The sequence below is a fragment of the Chiloscyllium punctatum genome, chromosome 11, assembly GCF_047496795.1.
Source record: "Chiloscyllium punctatum isolate Juve2018m chromosome 11, sChiPun1.3, whole genome shotgun sequence".
Classification (NCBI taxonomy): Eukaryota; Metazoa; Chordata; class Chondrichthyes; order Orectolobiformes; family Hemiscylliidae; genus Chiloscyllium; species Chiloscyllium punctatum.
In genome coordinates, this window is record NC_092749.1 from 25966684 (window position 1) to 25994434 (window position 27751).

General features: G+C 39.5%; 1 protein-coding gene across 5 annotated transcripts in view; it reads right to left on the minus strand.

The window, feature by feature from the left end:
• birc6 (baculoviral IAP repeat containing 6) overlaps positions 1-27751 on the minus strand; it is a 243325-nt gene that overhangs the window by 201989 nt on the left and 13585 nt on the right. For all 5 annotated transcript variants that reach the window (XM_072580512.1, XM_072580515.1, XM_072580513.1 and 2 more), the window contains exons 2-4: positions 7390-7571; positions 2445-2582; positions 1588-1781 (exon numbers count right to left, since the gene is read on the minus strand). In XM_072580512.1, coding sequence (XP_072436613.1) covers positions 1588-1781; positions 2445-2582; positions 7390-7571 — 514 coding nt within the window. The remainder of the gene's footprint in view (positions 1-1587; positions 1782-2444; positions 2583-7389; positions 7572-27751) is intronic.

A 27751-nucleotide genomic window follows, 5' to 3' on the forward strand; every position in this document is an offset into this window, starting at 1 on the left:
AGGAAGAAAAAAGCAACTTTTTGCCTGCAGCAACTCCTTTTCACCCACTACCCTGTTTCCTGAATCTCCTGATCCCTGAACCTCAGGATTGCTGTAGACCTTCTCCTTTGCTTGACCCTGAGATATGGCCTCTTCTCACTTCCCTCTCCTGCATTTCCATTCAAGTTCCAGGTTCAGTTCAAAACTAGAGCTCAGGTGTTATGGAATTGCGAGTCCTGATGTTTCCTAAATGCTGGGGCTTGTACAATCTTCTTGTTTAAGAAAAAAATGCTCATACTTGCACTTCCCTCTCCTGAATCCTTTCTATGAGCGAAGGCCTGGGAGACGAGCAGTGAGGCAGGTGTAGCTTCCAAAGTCATTTAAAATATTCCACAAATAGTAAAAGCCCTAGTACTGGCGAAAAACCAGGACCAGTACTTCCACAACATCAGACCAAATCTGGGTCCTGAACAGAAATGGAAATCCAAAAGAGGGAAGTAGCACCTAAGTGAATCAGTGAGGAGGAAGGGGTGGCAATTCAGAAGTCAGGAATGAGGGAAGAGACCAGAAAATGGAAAGACCATAACATGGATGTTAGGGAGCAGGGGAAGCACCAAATGGGTCATAACGCACCTCGCGATGCTCAATATGATCATAGGCCCCATTAACTTAGTGATGTTAAAGCGAAGCCATGTTAAACAATCAACTTTAAATGAAAGCAAACTGTAATAAATAATGGAACAATGGTAATTGTGATTGCGTCAGTTACCATTCTGGATGAAGCAGAAAGGTCACACGTGAAATAGGAAAGGAAATTGCGCAGGAAGACAACATTTCTCTCAGCTTCCAAAGCTGACAAACAAAATGAACTAATATACATGAATTTCATTCCCAATAAAAATTCTTGCCAAGCATCAATCACTGCATGAATAATTTTTAAAAAGCCCAAGTATAAGTGATTTATAAATAGCAAGTATCATTCAGCACTTGATCGGAATAGGTCATTTCATCTGTCCTTTGGCATTTGAGATAAAAGATGAAGGCAGTCCAGCATTTAATTGACATGTAAAACATGCCTTGATAAGATTATAGCTCAAGACATTCAATATGCAGGTGATAAAGTAACAAAAACACATGGTAGCATTTAGCAACTGTGCTTCCCCCCCTGTTGATGTTGGAATCCAAATTTCCATACCACGTTGAATTTATCCCAATGTCAACAAAATTTTGAAGTATTTGAAAACGGATCCCCAAGTGTGTTTGTTAAAAAAAACAGAAGCCAAAATCAAATCCAGTTGCACTGTTTTGTTGAAGAAATGCAAATAGCAATGATTTCAATCTACAATGTGACAAAAAGATAAAACTATCAATATTTGATTTGTTAAGCCCACATCTGTAAGTCATAACTTTATTTCTAATTTTTTTAAGGTAAGAGAGTCACAGAAATTATTTAAGAACTAAGTATGAACTTCAATTGTTCAATAGTTGAGTACTTAACTAACAAAGCACATCAATGAATGCAATATACTTTGTGGAAACTAAACTGAAATGACGACTAATTTACAGTGTAACTTAGTGCTATACTAAGAACAGAAAATTATTACATACCTGTCCACTGAGCGGCCAGGGCCCACACCAAGTTCGGGTCGAGCACTTGGCAAGAGGTAGGATAGCCTATCCATTACAGATGAGGCTACAGACAGGGCAGAAATATTATGATTGGTCTTTTTCAACTCATTTACAATGGCATTGGCAACTGATTTCAGGATATGATGGGGAAGATGAAAAGTGACTGTTGCCCACTGTAAAAGAAATGGACATGTCTTACTGTAAACCCAGGAAAATACAGATTCAAACATGGCTCAGTATTTCGCAAAGACAGAAAATTATTAAAACCAGATGTCAATGTCCACTATCTGCCATAGTTCCTGATCTTACACAAGTTGTTGTTCAGGGATAGAAAGAACAGCAGCAGGACAGCACGATGGTCACAGGCTAGCTATGTATATAAGGGAAAGCTAGTTAGGAGCAGCCGATGTCAAGATTGACTGAATCACCATGGAAAGAGAAATGAACCTGCTCCCAGATGCCCCGGTGTTACAGCTTTGTCATGTCAAATATGAAGTATGTCAAATAAATGTGGTCTTTCCAGCACTGCACGCTGCAAGAAAAACAGGAATAGTAATGGCTACAAATGCCTGAATAGTACCACTGCTCCCATCAGTCTTGGTGCAGGAGCTGCAAAAGGACAGTATTATCATAAAAGGCAACTGCTTCTGAACACTAATACTACTACACATAAAAATTTCATATACTCCACCTCACAACTTTCAACTGCAGTGCCTTGACAACTGTCACCAAATTCTAACAACTGCTTGAAGGAACAGCTCAGGAGATTTTTAAGAGAGTCAAAGCATTTGACACAATTTCATCCTTTGAAGAAATTTACTGTAGTTTTCACTAACCTTTGCAACTTTATGATTTGCTGCTGTCTCATATGAAGTATTTTGCAGCCCATCCTTCAATTGCGAGATAAACTGATCGTATCCCTCTATATATGAAACCTCCACCTTCTCCAGACAAGCAGATAACAATTGCTGGGCCTGTAGGTTAAAAAAAACAGTACACAAATAATAAAACGAGCCGGAGAGTCAGCAAAAGTCAAGTATGGATCTGTAAAAAAAAATCTATGCAGATGACATGAGAAACAAATATTTCAATGCTCAAAAAATACCCAAACATTTGCATTTATACCACTGACATGCTTTGCAGAAATTATTAAAGGTAGCAGTCTGAAAATTGTTCAGAAGGTTATGGCATTAAACAAAAAATCCCTCTGCTTTAAAACACCCTATGACATTAAAGGATAAAACAACAGTGCTGTTAAAATGAACTGGTGCAAGACATGGTAATTTGTCTGGAGGTGCAACATTATATCACTAAATGGCATTTGAAGGATCCTCGGCCCAGAGAGGAGTTATTTGGGATTGAAACATGTACTCAGATTTTAGTAGGAAAAAAAGACAATAAAATTTGCATTTTCATTAATTGTCCTTGAAATTTTGAATGCGAAGATCAAAAATATAAAAAGCCAATATAATTGTGCAAGAAGGTACATGACATGTACTGTAAGCACATGAAGAATTATGGTTTAACACATCTTTTTAAAAAGGCTATGCATAATGCTTTACCCACCAGATCGTATCATACAAAATGTGACAATATGATACCTACTTGGCAGAAAGTACACAATGAACGCAAGTACAAGATTGAGATTTTATGGCTTTAATGCCATGTTGGAATTAGACACAGAGCCATAGAATCATAGAGATGTACATCAGGGAAACCGACCCCTTGCCCATGCCAACCAGATATCCCAACCTAATCTAGTCCCACTTGCCAGCACCTGGCCCATATCCTTCCTATTCATATATCCATCCAAACGCCTTTTAAATGTTGAAATTGTACCAGCCTCAACCACTTCCCCTGGCAGTTCATTCCATACATGTAACACCCTCTGCATGAAAAAGCTGCCCCTTCAATCTCTTTTATATCTGTCCCCTTCACCTTAAACCTGTGCCCTTTAGTTCTGGATTCGCCCATCCCAGGGAAAAGACTGTCTATTCATCCTGTCCATGCCCCTCATGATTTTATTAGCTTCTGTTCCACAAACAAAGCACTTGCACTTCACCCTTGTGCTCAAGGACACCCTCAGAATCCTTCCAGGATTATGGCCTTATAGTCATTCCTCTGAATCCAAATGTTTTTCACATTCTGAAATAAGCCTTTAACATTTATGACAGGGGAGATGCAGAGGCAAAAAGGAGACGCTTCTACAGTGCCTGGGTCAGTTACCAATTTTATTAAAAGTTCACCATTGAATATCAGAGTTACACTGGATTTAAATGTTAATTTTGTTTCTCTCACTGATGTTGCCAAACCTGCTGAGTTTTTCCAGGGTTTTGTTTCTATTTCTACCATAGGAATTGATGGATTGGTTAAAAGTTGACAATGACAATGGAATATAATCATAACTGATTTTTCCAATTAGCCTTCCAAATAAAACTGTGCAAGTGTTAAGACCCATAGGCCCATAATTTAGGTCAGATTCAAAGAATTTACTGAACTTATGCAGTGAAGGTAAAGGCCATTCAGCCCATTACAGAGTCATAGGGTCAGAGATGTACAGCATGGAAACAGACCCTTCGGTCCAACTCATCCATACCGATCAGATATCCCAACCCAATCTAGTCCCACCTGAAAACACCTGGGCCATATCCCTCCAAACCCTTCCTATTCATATACCTATCCAGATGTCTTTTAAATGTTGCAATTATAACAGCCTCCACCATTTCCTCTGGCAGCTCGCTCCATACAAGTACCACCTTCTGCATGAAAAGGTGGCTCCTTAGGTCTCTTTTATACCTTTCCCCTCTCACCCTAAATCTATGCCCTCTAGTTCTGGACACTCCCACCCCAGGGAAGAGACTTTGACTGTTTATTCCATCCATGTTTGGGCCGGCTCACCAAATGAGCATCTCAGTGACACACTCCTATATCCCCCCCTATTAACCTTGAATATTGCTCCTTTTCAAACAACCAACTAATTCCCCTTTGGATGTCTCAATCAATCTGCTTCCTCCAAGCTTTCTTGCTGTGCATTCCAGATTCTAACGACACAATGCACAAATAAAGTTTCCCTCATATCACTTTTAGCTCTCTTAGTGTTACTTGAAATCTATTACTGAAAGATCTTATTCTTGATCTTTTTCAGAGTGGGAATATTTTGTATTTATATATTTTTATTTCCATCCTTCTCTCAAGGCTTCAAATATTTCTATTAAATCTCCACTCGAAGGACAGAGATCCCAATGTCTGCAATCCACCTTCATAATTAAAATTATCCCTGGAATCATTCTCAAAAACCTTTTCTGTAGTCTTTCCAAGTACTTCACATCCTAAAGTGTGACACCCAAAACTGGAAGTAACACTTCAGCCAAAACTGAGCTGGTATGTTAAAGAAGTTGAACACGATTGTTGCCAGTGATTCCTTGCTCTATGGTCTATCTTTAAAGCCTAGGTCCACAGATACTTTATTAATTGCTCACCTGCCAGCTTTAACAAGTTCTGTTCATATACACTGTCACTCCACCCTTTTTAGAGTTGTATCCTTCATTTTATATTGTCTCACCATGTCTCTCCTCTCAGGTCTCCAGACCGAACATCAGCCACCTATCTGCCCACTCCACCATATTGCAAACAACCTTGATGTTTTTCACAATCCTCCAAACTTTGTACCATTCACAAAATTTGAAATTGTGCCGAGTACGACAAGGTCCAGATCATTACTATATAAGAAAAAGCAGTGATCCCAAAACTGACCTTTTCTGAACTCCACTGCAGACCTTTCTCCTGTCTGAAAGAACATTCATTGAAATATTATTCTGTTTCCTGTCACTGAACTGATTTTGTATCCATATTACTACTATTGCTTTTATTCTGTGAACTCTAATTCACTTACATATCTGGAGTGTGATACCTATCATGCATATCAATAGCATTAACCTCATCAAACCTCTGTTATCCCTCCAAACAATTCTCATCCGTTATTCAAATATAAACTTTCCTATATGAAAATACTTGCACTCCTGAAAACATCGCAAATGAGAGAACAGAGCTTTAGAACAATGGGAAATAACTGATCATGATGAGGAAAAATTGCTTCACGCAGGGTATGGTTCGGGTCTGAAAAATCCTGCATAGAATTTAAAGGATGTTCAATTGCAGGTTCAATTGAGATATTCAAAGGGGGAATGAGATCATTATTTGAAAAGAACAATGCGCAAGGTTAGAGGGGAAAAGACAGGAGATTGGAACTAAGTGAGATGCTCATTTGGAGACTGGCACATGCATGATCAGAATGGCTTCCTTCACTGATTCTCCTTAATTAACGTACATTTATCCACGTGACTATCAATCTTGCCAGAATTATTGTTTTCAGAGGTTTCCCTACCAACGTTTACTGACTGGTTTGTAGTTACTTGGGCTCATTTTAATATCTTGAAAAAGGACATTTGCAATTTGTTTGCTGTCCTCTAGCACCACTCCAAGCATAAGGAAGACTAAAAATATTGTCAGTGCCTCTGCAATTTCTATGCGCACTTCCCTCAGTACTCTCTGCCTTTTACACTAATGTTAGCCTGGTCTACATTCAGATAATTGAATTTGAGAATGAAAATTCTGCCACACATCCACATTTGATTCTGTAATTGCTCCCAAAATGCTTCTTGGAGAATGGAGTAACTTTTAAGTTCAAAAATGAAAGACAAAGAAAGACAGTTAACCAGTATAAATTATGAATGACAATTCTTTTTAAAACTATAGCCGGGTTTTTTTCCTGGCATCTGAATGGAGATACTTTATACCTATGATTATTCATTATGCAAAAGTGTGTCAAATTGCTGATGTGCAAAAGGAAAGGGTAAAATAAAATGTTGCTTTTCAGTCACAGTGGTAAACTTTGTATGACTGAGTAGGTTGAGAAATCTGCCTACAGAGCAGGGAGGGAAGAAGGGGGCAAAAACCATTTATGATTTTTTTGTGCATTTTTTTGACCTGATCAAGTTTGCAGAAAATAAAACTAATTTGGTACCCCAGCTTTCACAACTCTCGTTGGTTGAAGATGTTTCTTAGTTTCTGAATTGAAAGTACTGATTTCTGAAAAGAAAGTACTGTGTTTTAAATGGACCAATGGTTCTAATTCAGTGCTTGACAATTTGAGAGAGAAAGAAAGACATAAATTAACTATAGTCAGATCCTTGTTTTATGCTTCAACAAAACAGACACTCCCACCAGTGGTGGATTAGAATTTTTAATTTTAAACCATAGTCTGACTTAAAAAGTTTTTATGATTTTAAACTTGCTATTATTTAATTTTGATTCACTTTAACTTGCCCAGTTCAAGTTTTTGCAGAATAGGATGTCATTGCAGAAAGTCTGCTTCACCACAAGGAAATCCATGACTGGTAGAACAAGACCCCCAGACCACACTGAGACACTGGCTGACCAATGCCAGAATATCAGTCCTAATGTGCAGCAGAAAGGCTGTGGCTTTCAGCAAAATAACAGATATTTTCCATCAACATGTTCAGACAGTACACACCTCTGGAACAGGTGAGACTTGAACTTAAGAGCCAAAACCCTAAACTGCTCAAAGTGAGGCTGATTAGCTAACTCCTACACAAACATGAATGTTGATCAGCCACATAATAAGAATTTAATCTCCTTCACTCTTACCAGGCACATTTTCGTTTAGGTTACAAAGATGACAAAAGGAAAGAGAAAATACATCTTTGACATGACCTATCTCCAGAAAACAAGATCACACCCAGGTGCAGAAAATGTTCTTACCTCTGTAACTGGCAATTCAAGCTGAACCACATCATCTTGCTTCGAGACAGGGGTCTGTAGTGCTGTATCAAGCAGCAAGATACCATTCAAATCTTTTCTACATCCAACTGCATAGTCATCCACAAAGACAACTTTATCCACTGCTGCAAAGTACTGACACCTCACCTGACCACCTGGTTTGGCTGAAAAAAAGACAAAATTAATTCAATTTCTATGAACTGATACTTCCACGATAAATGTAACAGTAAAAGTTACTGATCCACGATCTCTGCTTAGTAGATGCTGCAGACAAATGCTCAGATTGGTCTCAAGGACCAATATACATGAAAAGGCCATTCATTCCATGTACAGGTCGTTCTGGTATAACACTCATTTCATTAAAATTAATTGGCTCTCGCACGATTGAAGAATTGTGAATGCTGTTTGGATAATGTGAACTTTCTATTGAACAAATACAACAATTTCCTATAGCGATCTTGTACAGCACGCTTTTCTATAGCAAGGGGTTACAGAGGAATGAAACTGTCACATTATAGCAGAACGACCTGTAACTGCTTAAGCCAACCACTGCCATCCTCCAATTGAGGATATATTGCATAAGGACAATTTTTCAAACGAATATAGCACCATTTGCAAACAGCTAATTTGTATAAATCTGACAAAAATGCTAATTGAGTGCAATATCTATTTTGCATGAAGCAAAACTAGAAGCATTTTCACACAGGGTTTTCAAGACGTTTTGATGATGACAAGAATTGTACAGAAATGGGTCCTTGAATTACAATAAAACAAAAAGAGGCAAAGTAGAAGACAAATCAGTTATTGTGGAACTCAAGTTGTTGAAGGTTTTGACCGTTTGGAACAGTTGTTGGTATAGGAGAAGATGCAAGAGATGATGGCATGCCCACACTTATTGTTGATAACCCCACAATAGAGCATACACCTTTGAGTAGATATCCATCTCCATTTTGCTGGAGCAATTAGCCAAGTAGGATGATAGGTTTTTATACTACAGTGCTGATGTTGTCAGGTCTAATAATGCGATGATGCTGCTCCTTCAACAAAGTTATGTTGTCCTTGTTTTTTTTTCCCCAGGAGATCATAAAAACACAGATTCCAAAAAGTCTGGGTTTTGATCGGGTTTAGGGCCAGTTTGATCATAGCTCATAGATACTGCCTCGGGGAAAAGGCTTTTAAGATTAAAAAAAAACACGTACAACGAAAGGAGAATGGAGAGTTCTCCCAGCGCAGCACTTCTGGTTTTTTTTGGCAGTCTGGCTATTCACTGAAAGCAGTCAGGCAGTTATGAAACTGCTGGACCCAAGAGAAGCAGGTCCATGCAGGTACTCTCTCTCTCTAACAACTTTCCTCTAAGACCCTGTGCTTGATTTTATCTTTTGTGCCAAAGGGTGTTTATGGGGATTGGTGCAAGTATTTGGAACAGCATCATTAAGTTGGGATGATCTGCTGAGTTTTCAGATAGGTTAAGTTTTCAATATTCTGTCCGCTTTGTGTTTCATTCAGTAATCTTGTAAATATATTTTCTTTTGTTTAAAACTAAGGGGTTTAACCAGCTACATCACTCCTGGAATGTCTGCATTAAACCTGCTTAAAACAACTAGCAAAGTTAGCGTCTGGGCTACTTTCTTGAAATGTTTTGAGGGGGTCTGGCCTGTTCCAAAACAATAGTCATGGCCATGTCTAATTTGCATGGCCACTTTTTAATGTCACACGAAGCAAACAAAATTAACTTGGTGACATTCATAATTGCAAAAATTTCAGGAAGGGGCAAAGTGGCATTACCCATTTGGCACTTTGAACATTTTTCACTTTAGTCTAGTCTCAAGCATTCATGCTTTGCTATCGCAAAAAAGTATGCAAAGCTCACTTCAAAACCAGTGCTACATCCCAAGAACAAAGTTGTTTATATTTTCTTCAACAGACCTTTAAGAAAATGAGGTTTGCTAAACAATGGTTCAGAACATTTTCACCAATTAACACACGTGATCAATCTATCCACGCACCAACAGGAACAAAACAAAAGCAAAACAATAAGTGTCAACATCCCCACAAACATGTTGTTATCCACATGACCAAAGTCAAAATTCCTACCCTTAAAATGAAAGTGTTATATCAAAACAGACTAAATAGAGATACGCATACACTGATACTGAATTTATCATCTGAATAGCTGGCTAATTAGGCAAACATAAAACAGGCTTAATCTTTAGACAATTCTATATAAAGCTGCATATAATATTTGTTTTTACCGTGTGAATGGACTAATTTGGATTTTAACTACACTCTCAAGAGATGCATGAACTCAGCACTGCACCAGTGCACACTAGCACAGAGTTCTTCTTTTCAATTACATGGTCAGTCAAAAATGGGGACAGGCAGAGGTTTACTGTACCAGATTTTAACTACATTCACTCCATGTTGGAGAGACAAAGATACACGAGCAAGTAGCTTGTCAGAATTGGGTAGCTACAAGAGAAAAAAAAACCTTATGAGGACGTTAGGAGTAAAAGTATAAATTTCACTGGTTGGGAAGTCGGATCCATCTGGAAAGCTGCATTCGATGCTGGGGCACCAAACTTCATAGAAAATATACTGAACTTAAAGGAGAAGACAACAGTGCAGGTTTATCAGAACACTGTCAATTCAAGAATCAATTCATGAGAACCAAAAGCATGAAATTTGTATTCCAAAGAGTTGAGAAGATTGACAGGTGACCTAAATTCAAGCTCCTCAAAATTATAAAATGGAGGATAGTTTCGTTATCTGCTTTTTGTTTGAAGAAAATACTGAAATAATCTTATAATTAAGAGTTATAATGGGTTATATAGAGTCGTTGATTGCAAAGTATTATTCAAATTAGTTAGCTGAAATCTGAAAATGTCTGCCTGAAAAGGCTGCAAATACAAACTTGAAATTTTTAATTCACCCAAACAACATATACAGTATGGTGATATTCATGTTTCAATTCAATGATCTTTCACAGATTCTTCATTAAGACCATCACACACGATGCCTGATCAAAGTTGTCTAAGCATTTTCAGTTTTTATTTCAGATTTAGATTAGATTAGATTAGATTACTTACAGTGTGGAAATAGGCCCTTCGGCTCAACAAGTCCACACCGCCCCGCCGAAGCGCAACCCACCCATACCCTACATCTACATCTACCCCTTACCTAACACTATGGGCAATTTAGCATGGCCAATTCACCTGACCTGCACATCTTTGGACTGTGGGAGGAAACCAGAGCACCCGGAGGAAACCCACGCAGACACGGGGAGAATGTGCAAACTCCACACAGAGAGTCACCTGAGGCGGGAATTGAACCCGGGTCTCTGGCGCTGTGAGGCAGCAGTTTATTCACATCATGCGGGTTCCATAAGCCAGTATTTATTGCACCTCTCCATTATCCCTTGAGAAGATGGTGATGAACTGGCATTTTGAACCATTAGTCTGTGAAGATACGCCAACAGTGCTGACTGGAAGGGAGTTCCAGCATTTGAACCCATCAAAAGATGGAACACAGTCGTCATGTTTCCAAGCCTTGGAGTGGTGGTATTCCTTTCACCTACTGCCCATAACCATCAGGGTGATTGAGAGTGCAGGTTTGGAAGTTGTTGTATACCTTGAGATGCAATATACTGCAGTCACACCACACTGAATGAAAATGTTTACGATGGTGAGTAGAACCATTTTGTCTTGGATGGTATGGAGCACCTTGAGTGTTACCGGAGATGCACTAACGCAGGCAACTGGGGACTATTCCATCCTGACTTGTGCCCGGTTGCGGGTGGAAAGACTTTGAAGCACATGCTACAGAGTGCCCATCCTCCAACGTAAACATCAGCTGTGATCTGACTACTTGGCAAAACAAGCAGTATGGCTCATTCTTTTTATTTAGGCACTTTATCAAGAGACTTACAAACATTCAAGTTGTTGCTAATTTTATCAAAACCGAGATTTCTTGGGAAATGCAGACTTCACTTTCAATCACTCTGATGCGAATTAGCACAACTACTAAAATGCTCTCCAAGTATAACATATTATTTAACATTAAGAATTCTCTGGATCACCATCAACACAATCCAATTGAAAGTCTCATTGCTTCGTAAGTTAATCAATAGTTGCATCTTTATATATGTATTCTTTCTAAAATCCAATACATAAAACCACATGGTTATGGAATTGAGAGACTCAATGTGAAACTGAAACTTGCACCATACAGTTCCACTAGGCAAGCTAATCAGGAATAGGGAGCAATCATACTGTTATTTACTTCAGCCATACTTTTTTTAAAAATCAAAAGAGATATTCATACTCTTGATAATAATAAGCAGCATTTCTGTCTTCAATCAAATACTATAACAATCATCTTGGCTGACATGCTTTGTGCAGTGCAGTCACAGTAGTTCTTTTAAACAGGCAGAGAATTTGTGCCAATTAAGTGCTCCTACTGTTGTTTCACTCCCCACCCTCACGGAACAAACAATTATTCTAACAAGTATAAATTGATTACTTCAGGAAAAAACAAACTGTTTTGGCCCAATTTTTGCTTCCTCGTGTGTACTACCGTGTCTCACCCTTTCAAACAACAAGTTTTTTGTTTACACATATGTTTCTAACATAAGTAGATCCTGTCAAACCAGTCACCACTCCTCAGTGGGTTAACTCATACTTTACTTCACATTTATTGGCAAATAACCAAATCACATTCCAACCAAAAAGCTACAATTCCAGAAAGCAATTACTGTATTGACATACAGATGCTATTACCTATCCGCTCAGTCCATTGGTCCTTTAAAAAAAACATGGGAACAAGGTAACTGGATAATGAATGGGCAGACACTGGAAACCAGGTTCAAACGCAATCTACACGATTGGGTTAAAATTTATCTTCTTCATTTAAGGCAATAAAGGTCCATGTGAAGCAAGTTTTACTAATCCCAAAACCAATTCTTGTCATGCAAATGAATACAGCACTAAACTTAATACGAACTAATCATCTCAGGAGGAAGGCCACAGAATGGTAGTAGAAAGTGGAATACCATTCTAGTGCATCCTAAGATGAGGAAAATGCAAATCAGTCTGCATCTGATGTTTCATCCTGGACTTTGGAAATGCTTGATTCAGACTCTGTTTTCTATTTATCATATATACAGTCCTTGAAATTTTTTTTTAAATTTGTTCATCGAATGTCAGTATTATTGGAAGGCCAGCATTTATTTTCCATCCCTAATTGCTCATAAGGCAGTCAAGAGTCAACTGCATTGCTGTGGGTCTGGAGTCACACGCAGATCAGACCATAAAGATGGCAGTTACCTGTGAGATGAAAGTACAGCTAAAGTATTGTTAGCTAGGGAGCTCCAGCTTTTTGACCTAGCAACGCATGAGAGTGACACAGTTCTAAGTCAGGATGGTGGATGCCTCAAGCAAAATTGTAGCTGGTACTCACGTACCTACTTCCTTCTAGATGATAGAGGTGATTTAGGATTTGTAGCCCCTGACTCAGAATGAAAAACAATTAGAAATGTCTCATTGGTTTCCAAGTACAATGATCCAGAATACATTTCCCCAAGTCATTATACAGACTTAAACTTATCCACCTCCTCTTTTCCTTTTTGCAGCAGTTTCAATCACACAAATAAAACAGCAAAAATGGAAAGTAAACAAATTACCAAAGGATGTCATTATAAAATATATATGGTGCCTCAATGGCTAGCACTGCTGCCTCACAGTGCCAGGGACCCAGGTTCAATTCCAGCCTTGAGTGAGTGTCAACGTGGAGTATGCACATTCTCCCCATGTCTGCGTAGGTTTTCTCTGGATGCTCTGGTTTCCTCCCACAATCCAAAAATGTACAGGTTAGGTGAATCAGCCATGCTAAATTGCCCATAGTGTTCAGGGATGGGAGGATTAGGGCTAAATGTAGAGTAATGGAGAAGGGTTTGGGTGGGATACCCTTCAGAGGGTTGGTGTGGACTTCGGGCCTGTTTCCAAGCTGTAGGGATTCTATGAAATTGTATAAATATATTATTTGATAAAATATTTTAACTGTGCTTTGTTATCTATGAGCACTGTCATAGGTTAAACTTAAAAGTAGCCTGTTTTACTTCTGCTGCAAGGGCATAAAAGGGCATAATTGTAATCAAGGACTTTCTGTTGCTAAACTATGTTTTGGCTGCAATGAACATCAACAAATAATTCAAAGGGCATTGCCACAATATATTCTAACATCAGAAAGCTTAAAGAATTAGGGCTGAGGGGAGGCGGTGGCTTAGTGTATTACTAATCCAGAACCCCAGGAAAATGACGTGGATGCGTGGGCTTGAATCACCATGGCAAATGGTGAAATTTAAATTCAATAAAATTTGGAATTAAAAACTAGTGGCAAAATTGGGGGTTTGTCCCACAAACTAGTGAATACACATATTCTCAGAATTGTACCTTACAAAACCCCAGATATCAGCATCGACAAACACACCGATACTGGTAGTGCGGTGATATGCGGTCATAAGGGAGTTAATAGAAGAGTACATAACATTGACTCCAGACCTCATAAACACTCATGGGTATCACATCAAGTGTGGCCAAAGAAACGTTGAACTGATTAACACCTACTAATTCCCCTTGGCTGGGAAAAAGCACTGAGGGTGGTAAGGGCACAGACAGTAGGGGACTTAAATGTCCATCAGCAAGAGTGGCTCAGTAGCATCACTAGGACATAGCCAGCCCAGTCAGTAAGGCTATTAATAGGTGATAGGGAACTAACGAGGGAAAGACATACTTGACCGATCTTTACCAACCTAACCATCAGAGATGTTATATAACACTACCAGACACTGAACAGATCTAGCAACTCAAAACTGAGCAACACTGAAGCATTGTGGGAAATTATTAGCAGAACTGTATTCAACCACGACCCATAAGCTCATGGCAAGCGATATGTCTGACTACCATTATCATTTAGCTAAAAGACCTGCAATCTTCATTGAACCATTGTTGGAGGTCACGCCAGGAGGAGTACCAGGCACACCTAAAAATAGGCCACTAATGTGGCAAAATTACAAGATAGAAGTATTTGCATACCAAAAACAGAAGCAACATGCAACAGACAGAGCTAAATAATCCACAACCAAAATATCAAATCTGAGCTCTGCAATCTTGCCACACCCATTTGCGAATGGTGATAGACAATTAAAAAATTAACAGGAGGACAAAGTTCTACAAATATCACCAAATGCAAAGTGAGCCACAAACATCAGTGCAAAAGTCAAGACTGAAGCACTTGCACATACCTTCAGACAGAATTTCCAAATGGATGATCCATCTCTACCTTCCTTCCGAAGTTTTCAAGAATGGAACAGAGATGGTGGGTAAATCTAAGTCCATACAATGGATCAATGAAATATATTCTAAACAATTGTACTTTGAAACAGATTTCGGATTTCTAATTACGTCTTTCTCATTCTGACACAGGGGATACAAATCCTAAATCTACAGCCTCTATTACTTAAAAGGAAAAAAGGAAGCAGTACATGACTACCAGCTACAATCTTGCCTCCAAAGGATCCACCATCCTGACTAAGCACTGAATCACCACTCATTTGTTGCTAAGTAAAAAGTAGTATTAAAGAGGCCAATTATAAGCCATTTGAAGACACTGAATCCTGAAAAGACTATGGGCCATGACAACATTCCAACAATAGTACTGGAGACCTGTGGTCCAGAACGAGCCATGCCTTAGCCAAGCTGCTCCAGTACACCTACAAACACTGACATCTACCTGACCCACCTGACAATGTGGAGGATCGGCCAGTTATGTCATGACCATAAAAAGGTCAAACGTAACCTAGCTAATTACCACCTCATCAGCCTACTCTTGATCAAAATGATGGAAGGGTCACGACCAATGCTATTAAGAGTCACTTGCAAAGAAAGAACCTTCTCACTTATACTCAGTTTGGGTTCCACCTGGGCCACTTAGCTCCTGACCTCATTGCATACAGTCTTTTTCTAAAAATGGACAAAAGAACTGAACTCCAGAAAGGAGGTGAGAGTGACTAATGTTGGTCACTCTCTAGTACCTCAATTAACTCACTCTTATGACATCAACTCAACTGAGTCTGCAGCATCGCCTTGGAACAGTCCTGGGGTATCAAATTTTATTCATAAGCTAAACCCATGGAGTATGAGTTAAATCTGCCCACTGAGAGGCAAGAATTCCTTCACTGAATGTATATCAATGTCTTAACAATTACTTTACACATAAATGGGCATAAACTGACAGTGTAACAACTGCACACTTACCAGAGGTGTATGCCTTTACAATCTTACTCAAATTTTTAGGTGGAAATTAACATAATGGATTAGCTACATCACATTCAAGGTGGCTTTAACTGAAATGGTTCTTACACAAAAAGAACATAAGCAATGGAAGCACCTGTAAGTTACTTGGCCCTTTGAATACTTTGATTTTATGTCATTATGATACTATGTACTATACTATACAAGGATTATTCCCTGGCTTGTAACCAACTCATCGTTTTCAAGCATGGCCCATTGGTCGCACTCTTCCTTCTAAGCCAACATGTTATGGGTAAGTTTCACGTCAGTATTGAGAACAAGTTTCACCAATAATGACCATAAGAAATAGGAACAGAAGTAGGCTTTTGGGTCCATTAAGTCTGCTCTGCCATTCACCAGGATCATGGTTGATCTGACATTCCTCACCTCCATTTTCCTGCCCTCAATTCCCCTACCAATTAAGAATCTACCTTAACCTTAAATATACACAAGGACTCCTCTCCCACAGCTCTCCAGCAATTCCAAAGACTCTCAACCCTCTGAGACAATAAATTCATCCCTAACTTTGTCTTAAATTGGTGCCCCTTTAATCTGAGACTATGCTGTGTGGTCTCAGAGGTGAAACATCCTCTTAACATTTACCCTGTCAAGCCCCTTAAGAATCTTAACTGCTTCAATGAGGTAATCTCTCATTCTTCTAAATTCTAGTGAGTAGAGTTCCAACCTGTTTAAACTTTGCTCATCAGACAATTCCTCCACACTTCAAGTATCTTCCCTGAACTGTAACAAAATTATATTTTTCCTTAACAGGACCAAAACTGCTCAAAGTACTCCAGTGTGATCTCACCAGCACCTTGCACAGTTGCAGCAAGACTTCCCTCCTCTTAGACTGCAACACCTTTGAAGTACCATTAGCCTTCCTGATTATCTGCTGTACCATGTGTTAGCTTCCTGTGGTTCATGCACAAGTACCCCTAAGTCTCTTTGCGTTGCAGGTTTTTCTCAATTTAAATACTACTCTTTCATTCTCCACATTTTCCCACAGCACACTCCATTTGTTAACTTTTTGCCTACTTACTTAACCTATCAAGATCTAAAAGCTGTTTCCATCCTTCTCACAAATTACCTTTTCACCTACTTGTGTCATCTACAAACTCGGATATAGTACGAGGAAGGATGTGGAAACTTTGGAAAGGGCTCAGAGGAGACTTACTAGGATGTTGCCTGCTATGGAGGGAAGATCTTACAATGAAAGGCTGAGGGACTTGAGGCTGTTTTCGTTGGAGAGAAAAAAGATTGAGAGGTGACCTAATTAATACATATAAAATAATTAGAGGGTTAGAGAGGGTGAACAGTGAGAGTCTTTTTCTTCGGATGGTGATGGCTAGTACGAGAGGGCATAGCTTTAAATTGAGGGGTGATAAATATAGGACAGACGTCAGAGGTAGTTTCTTTACTCAGAGTCGTAGGGGCATGGAATGCACTGCCTGCAACAGTAGTAGACTCGCCAACTTTAAGGGCATTTAAATGGTCACTGGATAGAGATATGGATGAAAATGGAATAGTGTAGGTTAGATGGGCTTCAGATTGGTTTCAAGGTCAGTGCAATATCGAGGGCCGAAGGGCCTGTGCCACGCTGTAAAATTCTATGTTCTATGCCCTAGTACACTCACTTTTGGATGAGTTCTTAAACCAAAGAACGACTTGCCAATTTTGGTGGACTTACAAGTTCTGATGGCATTGGTTATAACAGTTATACCAAGCATCCCGGCCAATACTTAGCCCTCAACTGACAGTGCAAAAACAATTGATCTGGTAGTCTTCATCGTACTGTTTATGGAAGAACTTGTTTCATTTTCAATGGTGGCTGCATTTTCTAAATTATAACAAACATTATACACCAGAAATACTTCATAACTGAATAATTTAGGAAAAAATTAAAGTTCACTTGAGTATGGCTAAATCAGCATGGATTTGTTGAGGTCAAATCACGTTTGAAATTTTTAAAGAGTATTGATTTAGTGTCATGGACTTCCAGAACACATCTGATAGTGGCACACAACAGACTTGTCAGCAAAATTTGAATTTACGGAATAAAAAGGACAGTAGCTTTATGAATTCAAAACTGGAAAAATGACAGGAAACAAGGAGTAGTGAATAATAATTTTTCACACTAGAGCATGGGTTTATCGTGGAGTTCTACAGATGTCAGTGTTACTACACCTTTTTTTTTATGATTCATTCATGGGAGGTTGGAATTACTAGCAAGGCCAGCATTTATTGCCCATCCCTAATTGCCCAGAGGACAGTTTAGAATCAACCACATTGCTGTGACTGTACAGATACACATAGATCAGACCAGGTAAAAATGGCTTCTCTCCTTGATACCTCCTCAAAGGATTTAACAGATTTGTCAGGCAGAGTCTACTCTTAAAGTCATGCAGACTCAGCCCTATTTTACCATGCACTTCCAAGTACTCCGCAATATTATCCTTAAAAACGGACTCTAAAATCTTACCAACGACTAAGGGGTGACTAACTGGCCTACAATATCCAGTCTTCTGCTTCCTTCCCATCTTAAACACGGGTGTTACATTAGCCATTTTTGAGTACTCAGAGGACTCCACAGAGTCCTGAAAGATCACCAGTGCCTCCATCATCTCCTCAGCGATCTCCTTCAGAACCCTGAGGTTTAGAGTACACCCAGTCCAGATGATTTATCCACCTTCAGACCTTTCAACTTCCCCAGCATCTTCTGTTTCATGATAGGCAATACTCTCACTGCTGCCCTCAACTCTTGAAGCTCTGGTATGCTACTCTGGAATATCTCTCTCTCTCCCCCCACCACCCCCACTTTTTTAAAGTTTTTAAAAGAACTCTTGCTATCTTCATTCATATTACCATAACTAGCTTACCTTCATATTGTCTTCTCCCCCTAGTTTTGTTCTTTTAGTTACCCTATAATAGGTTTTGAACAGTTCCCGATCCTCAGACCTCTCACTTTGTATACTTTTTCTTTTGTTTTTATGCTGTAACTGACTTTCCTTATCAGCCATGGTTTTTTCATCCTCCTCTTAATATTTTTCTACTTCCTCAGGATGAATTTCTGTTGTGTTTCCTGAGTTGTCCCAGAAACTCCTGCCATTGCTGCTCCACTATCTTCCCTGCTAAGGTCCCCTTCCTCATGTCTTTGTACTTATTTCTACTCAATTGGAATGCTGCATCGTATTCCAGTTTCTCCTTCTCAATTTTCATACTGTGGTTACTGCCACCTAAGGGTTCCTTCACCTTAAGGTCCCTAATCATGTTTGCTTCATTACACATCACCAAATCCAGAATTGCCTGTTCCCTAGTGGGATCCACCATAAGCTGCTCCAGACAAAAATCATCTGTAAACATTCCATAAATTCCTTATCTCGGAATCCACTACCAATCTGATTTTCTTAGTTCACCTATACATTGAAGCTCTCCACAATTATTGTGACTGTGACTTTCTAATCTGCCTTTTCTATTTTTAGATGTATTTTCTGCCCCACACCCGGATTACAGCTAGAGGACCTGTACATGTCTCCCATCAGGGTCTTTTTCCCTTTGCAACTCATCTCTTCCCACATAGATTCTATGCCTGTGACTTTAAATCACATCTTGCTATCTAATTAATTTAATTTCTTACTAAGAAGGAATTCCAACCCCCCTCCCCCTTCCCCCCCCCAGCCCCCAAACTCATCTGTCTGTACTTGGAGTGTACAGTAACTTTGGATATTTCCTTCCCAGCTCTCATTCCCTTTGCAGCCAACAGCATACACGCCAAGTTCACATAACAGTACAGCACAGGAACATGCCCTTTAAGCCACCAAGTGTGCCACTCATAATTCCATTCTGAACTAATCTCATTTGTCTGAAATGGTCCATATGTCCCTCTATTCCCTGTCTATTGATATGTCCATAGGAAGGATGTGGAGACTCTTTTGTACAAAAGAGGTTTGCTGGGATAACGGTTGGCTCAGAGGGTATTATTTGTAAGGAGAGGCTGGACAAACGTGGATTGTTCTTGCTAGAAAGTCAGAGGCTGAGGGGTAAACCAAAGTACAGTAGCCCCCCTGTACCACAGGAGATATGTTTCAAGACCTACTGCGGAAGCCCAAAACCATGGATAGGTGGGAACCCATTCACTTAATGGGAAATGTACCTTCCCAGCAGCCTCCTGGTCCCTGATTCTGGAACGTTTCCTATAATATGTTGGGGCAGCAGTAAACTGCGGGTGACTGAAACCATGGAAACCAGACCCGCGGATACGGGGGTTGCCCTGTATATATGATAAGAGGCATAAATAGGGTGGATAATCAGACTTTTTTTTTCCCCTCCCACAAGATGAAATCAAATACTAGGGGCCATAAATTTATGGCTTAAGGGAAGGGGAGAATTTAAAGGAGATGTGAGAGGTTAAGCTTTTTCTTAAAAATACAGAAGGTGGCAGTTTTCTGGAACATGCTGCCAGAGGAGGTTGGATTCAATGTTAAGAGAAAACCTATTGGCCTTTTCAGGTAGATGGACAAGATATTATTTAGACAAGACATTATTTAGAAGAAAAATGCAGCAATTTTTCTTGGAGCCTAAGCCAACATTTATCCCTGAAAGAATGCTACCAAACAAAATGGACTATCTACAATCTGTGCTATAAACTCATTTACCTTGGTTCATGTACTGCATGCATTTACGTACAACACCCTCAGTTTTGTGTTGACCACGGTCCTTCTCATAGCTGCTATTATGTTGCTTTTACTTTTGTTTTGCTATCTGCTTGTAACAACAGAAAAGCAGGCAGCTGCAGGCTTAGCAAAACTCCCACTTCTGATCTTAATCTCTCTCAAAAGTCCGATTTCTGGAAAGAAACCAATGCTTGCAATGTAAACGAATTTCCAACTTACAACTATTACACCTTCACCAGCAATTCAACTGCATCTGTGGAATGGTTTTTCTGCACACAGCCAACTAAATATTGACTCACTCCACTCCTTATTTCATGCGAATTTATTTGTTTAACTTTGATTTAAGTAATTTGTAACTCGCCTCCTTTTCCCTGTCTTAGATTAAAGCATGTGTAAATGTATGTTGTGAACAATTCCACTGGGTTTTGAAAGCAGTAATAAATCCTACTTTGCTTCAAACCTAAATAATTTGCTGTGTGTCATTTTAAGATGAATGTCACAAACAGCACCTTTTCTAAAAAAAGGGAACAGTAAATGAAGTAATTTATAACTATCTCTATATGAGATAAAAAAATAGTAAGAATAATTTGGCTCATCTCTCCCTCTTATCCACGACAGGAGCATCAATTAATATTTAATGGGAAAAATTATAGTTTGGTTGGTAAACAGGTCTGATTGGGCAAGGTTTTATCATGAGAATGCAACATGGAATGATTTCTCCTTAATTTTCTTTAATTCAAGAACTGCGTACAGCCTGGACATGTTCTCTTTCCATGCAGAGAACTAGTCCCTGCTATCAAATACATACAAGTCCAGCCAACACAAATGAGCCAAATCTCGAGTTGTTTGTTGGTATGATGAACAAAGAATGGTACAGCTCAGGAACAAGTCCTTCAGGCCACCAAATCCACACTAACACACGACACCTTTCTAAACCAAAACTCTTTTGCCTCTATGTGGTCCATACTCCTCTACACTTTGCCTATTTATGTATCTGACAAGATGTCTCAAAGTTTGCTACCACCTAGCTTGTACCACCTTCTCTAGCAGCGCTTTCCAGGCATGTACCACACACTGTTAAAAAAAAACCTTGTCTTTCATCTCCTTTATACTCTTTCCCTTTTACTTTAAACCTCTGTCCCCTTGTAACTAATATTTCTACCCTGGGGGAAAAAAAAATGACTACCCATGCCTCTGATAATTTTGTAAACTTCTACCAGGCCTCCAATGGTCAAGTGAAAACAAAATAAGTTTGTCCAATCGCTCCTCATAGTTAATACCCTCCAGACAAGGCAAATTCCAAGTAAACCTTTTCTGTATCCTCTCCAAAGTCCGTATCCTCTCCAAAGTCCACATCTTTCTAGTACTGTGGTGACCAAAACTGTACACAATATTCTAGATGTGGCCCAACTAAAATTCTACAAAACTGTAACATGACTTCCAATTTTTATATTCTATAATATTGGATTATTAAGCAAGTACCGTCCAATCATGGGATTACATCTCATGCTGGAGATTATATTCTGCCTTTTTCATGCTTGGAATGATCGAGTAAAGAAGTATTCTACCAATAGACATGCTGTTTGATACTTATGGCTTCTTGTGCTGACCCAGCACTGAACTTCATATCCCACGTTATTCATTTGTGAGGTAGGCATTGCATCCTTTTGACTTAATTACAGACTCCTGGAGGAAGAATGGGCTGGAGGTCTGGGGTAGAGTGGCAGAGAGCCAGAGTGAAGTGGAGGCTTGGAGCAGAGCAGCTGCGAGCTGAAGCCAAGACTGGAGGCCTCTAATATAGCGGGGCTGATTGTGAGACAGGGGTCTGACATAGCATGCAAAGCCAGTCAGACCACGTGTGGAAGGTCCTGTGCTGACCTACTGCAATGTAATGTTCATCTGACTGTAATATTTATCCTTTTAACTATGTCTTATTGCTAACATACCATGAATCACTAAGACAATACAATATGTTTTCTTCTTTATTCCTCTTTTTGTATCTAAGCTTTGTACTTTGTACCTAAGATGGCACCATGAGAGGTAACATTAAACTTTTCACTTTACTTCTGTACTTGAGTACATGTGACAATAAAAACCTAATTCTAATTCAGTTTATGTAAAATACCAATTGTGTTGCTTATGCAGTAGCAGGTGACGGTTTCCTATGGATCTGCTGCCCTTGTCCTTCTCAATAGAAGTGATCACTGATTTGAAAGGTGCTGCCTCACCATCTTTGGTGAACTGGGTATTTTTCAGGTGTAAAGGTGGCAGCATGAAGTCTTCCTGTGTAATATCTGCAACTAACATAAGTAATGGTCTGATCAGGGAAGTCATTATCCCAGAAAACAACCTTGCGTCAAGATGACAACCACGAAACAGTTCAAACCCTACTTACAAGTTTGCTATTAAAGCCAATATTATAATACATACAGTTGTACGGGAATCTCAATGCGTATATTAACCAATGGGCGGCACGGTGGCACAGTGGTTAGCACTGCTGCCTCACAGCGCCAGAGACCCGGGTTCAATTCCTGCCTCAGGCGACTAACTGTGTGGAGTTTGCACGTCCTCCCCGTGTCAGCGTGGGTTTCCTCCGGGTGCTCCGGTTTCCTCCCACAGTCTAAAGATGTGCAGGTCAGGTAAATTGGCCATGCTAAATTGCCCGTAGTGTTTGGTAAGGGGTAAATATAGGGGTATGGGTGGGTTGCGCTTCGGCGGGGCGGTGTGGACTTGTTGGGCCGAAGGGCCTGTTTCCACATTGTAAGTAATCTAATCTAATCTAATCAATGATGGTAAGCTTGCAATAGACAATTGGAGTGGAACATGTTTGCAGGTTCCTCAATTAACATATCGAGGAAAGGTAGCTGAATAGACTGGTTCAATTAAAAAGTGAACTTAAATATGGGATGGAACATGTAGCATTAAGTGCAATTTTAACAATTGAATAGTATTTGATGAACAATCCTGAGAACTAAAAATTACACTCAGAACCAACTTCAAGTCATCAGTCAGGCTCATAATGTGGCTCACATGCGATTACTAGAAGCTCCATCTGTTCATTTACAGGAACATGTCCTTGTGATCAAACAGAATATCTTCAGGTATTATACTGCACTTGAACTAAACAAAAGCACAGAGGCAATTATTTCCTGAAGCATTCACCACAGCAATGCCTCATCCAATTTAACTTGGCTTGTCAACCAATTTTAAATGGGTGAAAAGGCTAGAGTCGTGTCATGATGCACCCCTTCTGGGTCTTGATTATGCTAAACAAAAACAGCAGCATGAAAACCAATTTTTTTGAATGAGTGCCTTGTGTTTGAAATTATGCTAGGAATCACAAGACACACTGAAAAAATGTAATAACTGCTTACAAGAGCTTAGTCATGCAACAGCATACAAAGTTAAAACGAAATTAGGAGGTGTAACAGCGAAGAAAGAATGGAAGTGGCAGAAAGTGGAAGAGCTGAACGTGAAGTTCACTTCTTCAAAGGTTCATCACATCATAGTAATTCTAAGCATTTACTTCATTCAAATACTGATAAATTAAGAACTTATGAAACAGAGAACATGGAACATTACAGCGCAGTACAGGCCCTTCGGCGCTCGATGTTGCACCAACCTGTGAAAGCAATCTGAACCCCATCTAACCTACACAATTCCATTTTTGTCCATATGTCTATCCAATGTCCATGTAAATGCCCTTAAATTTGGGGAGTCTACTATTGTTGCAGGCAGTGCATTCCATGCCCCTACTATTCTGAGTAAAGGAACTACCTCTGGCATCTGTCCTAAATCTATCACCCTTCAATTTAAAATTATGCCTCCTCGTGTGAGCCATAACCATCCAAAGAAAAAAAAGCTATATCTAACCCTCTGTTTATCTTACAAGTCTCAATTAAGTCACCTCTCAACTACCTTCTCTCCAACGAAAACAGCCTCAAGCCCCTCAGCCTTTCCTTATAAGGCCCTCCCTCCATACCACGCAACATGCTAGTAAATCTCCTCTGAACCCTTTCCAAAGCTTCCACATCCTTCCTATAATGCGGTGACCAGAACTGTACGCATTTCTCCAAGTGCGGCCACAGCAAACTTTTGTGCAGCTGCAGCATGACCTCATGGTTCTGAAACTCAATGCCTCTACTAAAAAACGCAAACGCACCCTATGTCTTCTTAACTATAGAACCTGGGTGGCAACTTTCAGGGATCTATGTACGTGAACACAGAGGTCCTTCTGCTCATCTGCACTACCAAGAATCTTACCATTAGCCCAGTACTCTGCATTCCTGTTGCTTCTTCCAAAGTGAATCACCTCACACCTTTTCTGCATTAAACTCCATTTGCCACAGCTCAACCCAGTTCTGCAGCTTATTCATGTCTCTCTGTAACCTACAATATCCTTTTGCAGGATCCACAACTCTACTGACTTTAATGTCATCTGCAAAATTCCTAACCCATCCTTCTATGCTCTCATCCAGGTTGTTTATGAAAATTACAAACAGCAGTGGACCCAAAACAGATTCTTGGGAAACACCAACAGTAACTGAACTCCAGGATAAACATTTCCATCAAGCACCACCCTGTCTCCTTTCAGCTAGCCAATTTCTGATCCAAACCACTAAATCACCCTCAATCCAATGCCTCATATTTTGTGCAATACACTACCGTGGGAAACCTGATCAAATGCCTTACTGAAATCCATATACACCACATCACTGCTTTACCCTCATCCACATGTTTGGTTACCTTCTCAAAGAACTCAATAAGTTTTGTGAGGTATGACCTACCTTTCACAAAACTGTGTTGACTATCACTAATCAACTTATTCCACTCTAGATTATTATAAATCCTATCTCTTCTAACCTTTTCCAACACTTTACCCACAACCAAAGTAAGGCTCACTGGTCTATAAGTACTCCCCTTGAAGGGAACATTTGCTATCCTCCAATCTTCTGGCACTATTCCTGCAGACAATGATGACAAAGATCAAAACCAAAGGCTCAGCAATCTCCTCCCTGGCTTCCAAGAGAATCCTAGGATAAATACCACCTGGCCCAGGGGACTTACCTATTTTCACACTTTCCAGAATTGCTAACACCTCCTCCTTGTGAACCTCAATCCCATCTAGTCTAGAAGCCTGTATCTCAGTATTCTCCTTGACATCAGTGTCTTTTTTTCCAGTGTGAATACTGACAAAAAATATTCATTTAGCACTTCCCCCGTCTCCTCCGATTCCATACACAACTTCCCACTACTATCCTTGATTGGTCCTAATCTTACTCTAGTCATTCTTTTATTCCTGACATACCTATAGAAAGCCTTAGGGTTTTCCTTGATCCCATCTGCTACGATTTCTCATGCCCCCTCCTGGCTGTTCTTAACTCTTTCTTCTGGTCTTTCCTGACTAATCTGTAACTCTCAAATGCCCTAACTGAGCATTCACATCTCAACCTAACATAAGCCTCCTTCTTCCTCTTGACAAGAGAGGAATTATTATACAGTTGAACAGCACAATGCAAAACCTACTTTTAACTGATCAAAAAGAAGTCTGAAATTTGCTCTGCCTTCCAACAAAGGAGTATAAATATCACTTCTACCTTGGAGCACACATTGCTCCAAGAAATATTTTATAAGTAACTCAGATTTGAAATTACAACTCGGGTCAAGTCATCAGAAGAACTGTATTGCTGAATATTCATTCAGCTTTGGAATTCTTCTGTCACTTTCATTAAGCCAAAAAGTTTAACTACACCTTCAAATTTCCAGAGATTCTACCTAGCCTGTTGCCTAATTCAAAAATTTGCTGCAGTGGTAGAACATTTTGTTCAAACCACTGCTTTTTTGTTAAATCCAGGAACATTCAGTTTATGTTCTTCTCTTCAGTGTGACTTTTGTCTGTATTTTTTTAACCCTGTTAGTTTCAAGTTAAATCACTCCCACATCCTTTAAAAATGGTCTTCAACTCTGGACTTGTTCCACACAGGTGCCAGTTTAAATTCCACCACGTGTTTCAGATTTACAATCAGCAACATCTCTATTCTGCATTACTCCAACTAGTGCCTCTCAATGCTTCAAGGGATTCATCCTCTTAGTCACGCAGTACTATGTGCATACTTTCTGCCTTTCCCTTTAGTAGCAGAATCAATTTAGTTCAGAGATATCCTTATCCTCCATTCTATTACACCCCTCACATTTCTGGCACTTGAACAAATATACTTTCTTTCCCACCAGATAAAAAGGCTGCAAGTTTCAATGATGTTCATAGCTCAATGCCAGTCTGGGAACTCTTTTACTTTCTAGTATGATCTTCATTTCAAATTTCATCTCTTCATATTTTCACCATTCCTTGGATCTGATCCTCTCTAATCCTAAACAGTCAGTCCTCAGTCAAGGCCACAGCTTCATGACCTTATGTTCCCACCTCAATGAGTTTCAAGCCAAATGGAATGAAGAATTCTTCTTTTGCCACCTTCATCTTCTAAAACTGACTCTTAACTCCAGCTTCAGAAATCACATTCCACCACAAGCCCTCCCTCGAGCTCCTTACTCCCTTTTTGCCATGGAGAACTGTTGACAGCAATTCAGATTTTTTTCTTCTCCACTCAATCACAAATCTATCTCCATTTCCCTCAACTTGCACCACTCTCTTCCCAAGTCAAAGTCTGGCATCTTTATCAAACTTACATAAATCTTGCATTTTGCATTGCAGTATGTTCTAATCTCATTTAGTACAGATTTGGTTTGTGTCTCTAAAGGGGTTTAATGATTAACTGGAAACAATTTCTGTAGCCATGGTGATTTCTTTTAAAGCACAGTATTATAGACTTTCCTAGAGAGTAATGGGGTATTAGTTTACACTGGGAGAGTACCAAAGTTAACAGTGTAGTGCATTAGGTTTTCAGATAGAAGGTTCAGGAATAAGTTGTTTTTTTGAGCTTGGGGAAACCCATAGCTTCAAAAAAAGCATTTAAGTTTTAGTCTGGGGTAGCCTGACAGCAGTCTTGGCAAAGCTGGATTTGCAGAAAAGTTGCGATGAGACAGGGAGGTAGTTTTAAACTGTTAGGAAATAGATTACCTCAGTGCAAGGAGTTCAACTTTAAAGCTCCAGACCAAAAATGTTTGATAAAAACTTGAAGGTGAAAAAGTCTGAGCTCAGTTTTATGATGAATCAAAGAGGTGATCAGATTCTCATGACTGGCAACTGAAGCCCCAGCACAGTCATCCCTTTGTGGGATACAAAAGGGAATTCACTCTGGTGTTTAAGTACGGCAATGAGATACTGTTATGATTAATGGGATTTTTTTTAAAACCTTGTATTTCAAAATCATT